The sequence below is a fragment of the Sinocyclocheilus anshuiensis genome, unplaced genomic scaffold (genome assembly GCF_001515605.1).
Source record: "Sinocyclocheilus anshuiensis isolate Anshui unplaced genomic scaffold, SAMN03320099.WGS_v1.1 scaffold1994, whole genome shotgun sequence".
NCBI lineage: Eukaryota > Metazoa > Chordata > Actinopteri > Cypriniformes > Cyprinidae > Sinocyclocheilus > Sinocyclocheilus anshuiensis.
This window is the reverse complement of record NW_015548215.1, coordinates 367809-368725: the sequence shown is the minus strand read 5'-3', so window position 1 is coordinate 368725 and position 917 is coordinate 367809. Positions and strand designations below refer to the sequence as shown.

The following is a 917-nucleotide window of genomic DNA, read 5'->3' as shown; positions in this document are numbered from 1 at the left end:
TCTGTCTTTTCATCCATCCATCCATCCATCCATCCATCCATCTGTCTTTTCATCCATCCATCCATCCATCCATCCATCCATCTGTCTTTTCATCCATCCATCCATCCATCCATCATTCTGTTTTCATCATCCATCCATCATTCTGCCTTTCCATCCATCCATCCATCAAATCTCAAATCTTTCATGACTGTCAAGTCAACATTCCTAGACTGTCTTGTCTAACTTTTAATATTTATTTATTATTTTTTTTATTTTTTTTTTAGCTTTTTTTCATTTCAGTTAATTCAAACTCTACTTTGTTACATTCAAATTCAAATCGTAATTCTGCATCCTGTTTGCCACCTAGGTTCAAATTCAGGAATTGAATTTAAAGTGTTCTCAATTCAGTTATCAATTATGCACAATCCTACCATATATGCATCATTTACCAATAACAAAATTATTATTATTATTCACAATATTTACTCGGTCCACTAAAATAATGCATTAACTCAATAAGAATGATGATTTTCCACGTTTGCACCATATTGGCGCTTGGTGGCCTGCTGAGCCTGCTGATATATGTTGGTGTGTGACTGGTTTTGAGGTTGTAAACATCCCGGATGTGTCCTGCAGAAGATGCAGAAGACTGTCTCCTGGAGAAACCCTACACAGACTGCGGCTACAGTCAAGGCAAAGACGACGACTTCGACTGGGAGCAGATCAACACCAAGCAGAAACCCTCCTCAGAGCCCTGGCTGCCGTCAGGTCAGTGAGTCCTGGTGCTTTAGAGCTGGATGTCATGATTAGTGGTCGACCGATATATCGCCAAGGCAGATATATCGGCCGATATTTGGCATTTTTCAAATATCGGCATTGGCCGATAAGTTTTTCTGTTTGGCCGATGCGTTCGAGGCGTGACTTTTATTTTGACGCGC

The 917-nt window shown here is 40.1% G+C and overlaps 1 protein-coding gene across 1 annotated transcript in view; it reads left to right on the top strand.

Moving 5' to 3' along the window:
• The first annotated feature begins 602 nt into the window (after positions 1-602).
• The window catches only part of LOC107653871 (receptor-type tyrosine-protein phosphatase mu-like), a 208593-nt gene continuing 208278 nt past the window's right edge, over positions 603-917 (top strand). The window contains exon 1 of the mRNA XM_016440739.1: positions 603-747. Coding sequence (XP_016296225.1) covers positions 603-747 — 145 coding nt within the window. The remainder of the gene's footprint in view (positions 748-917) is intronic.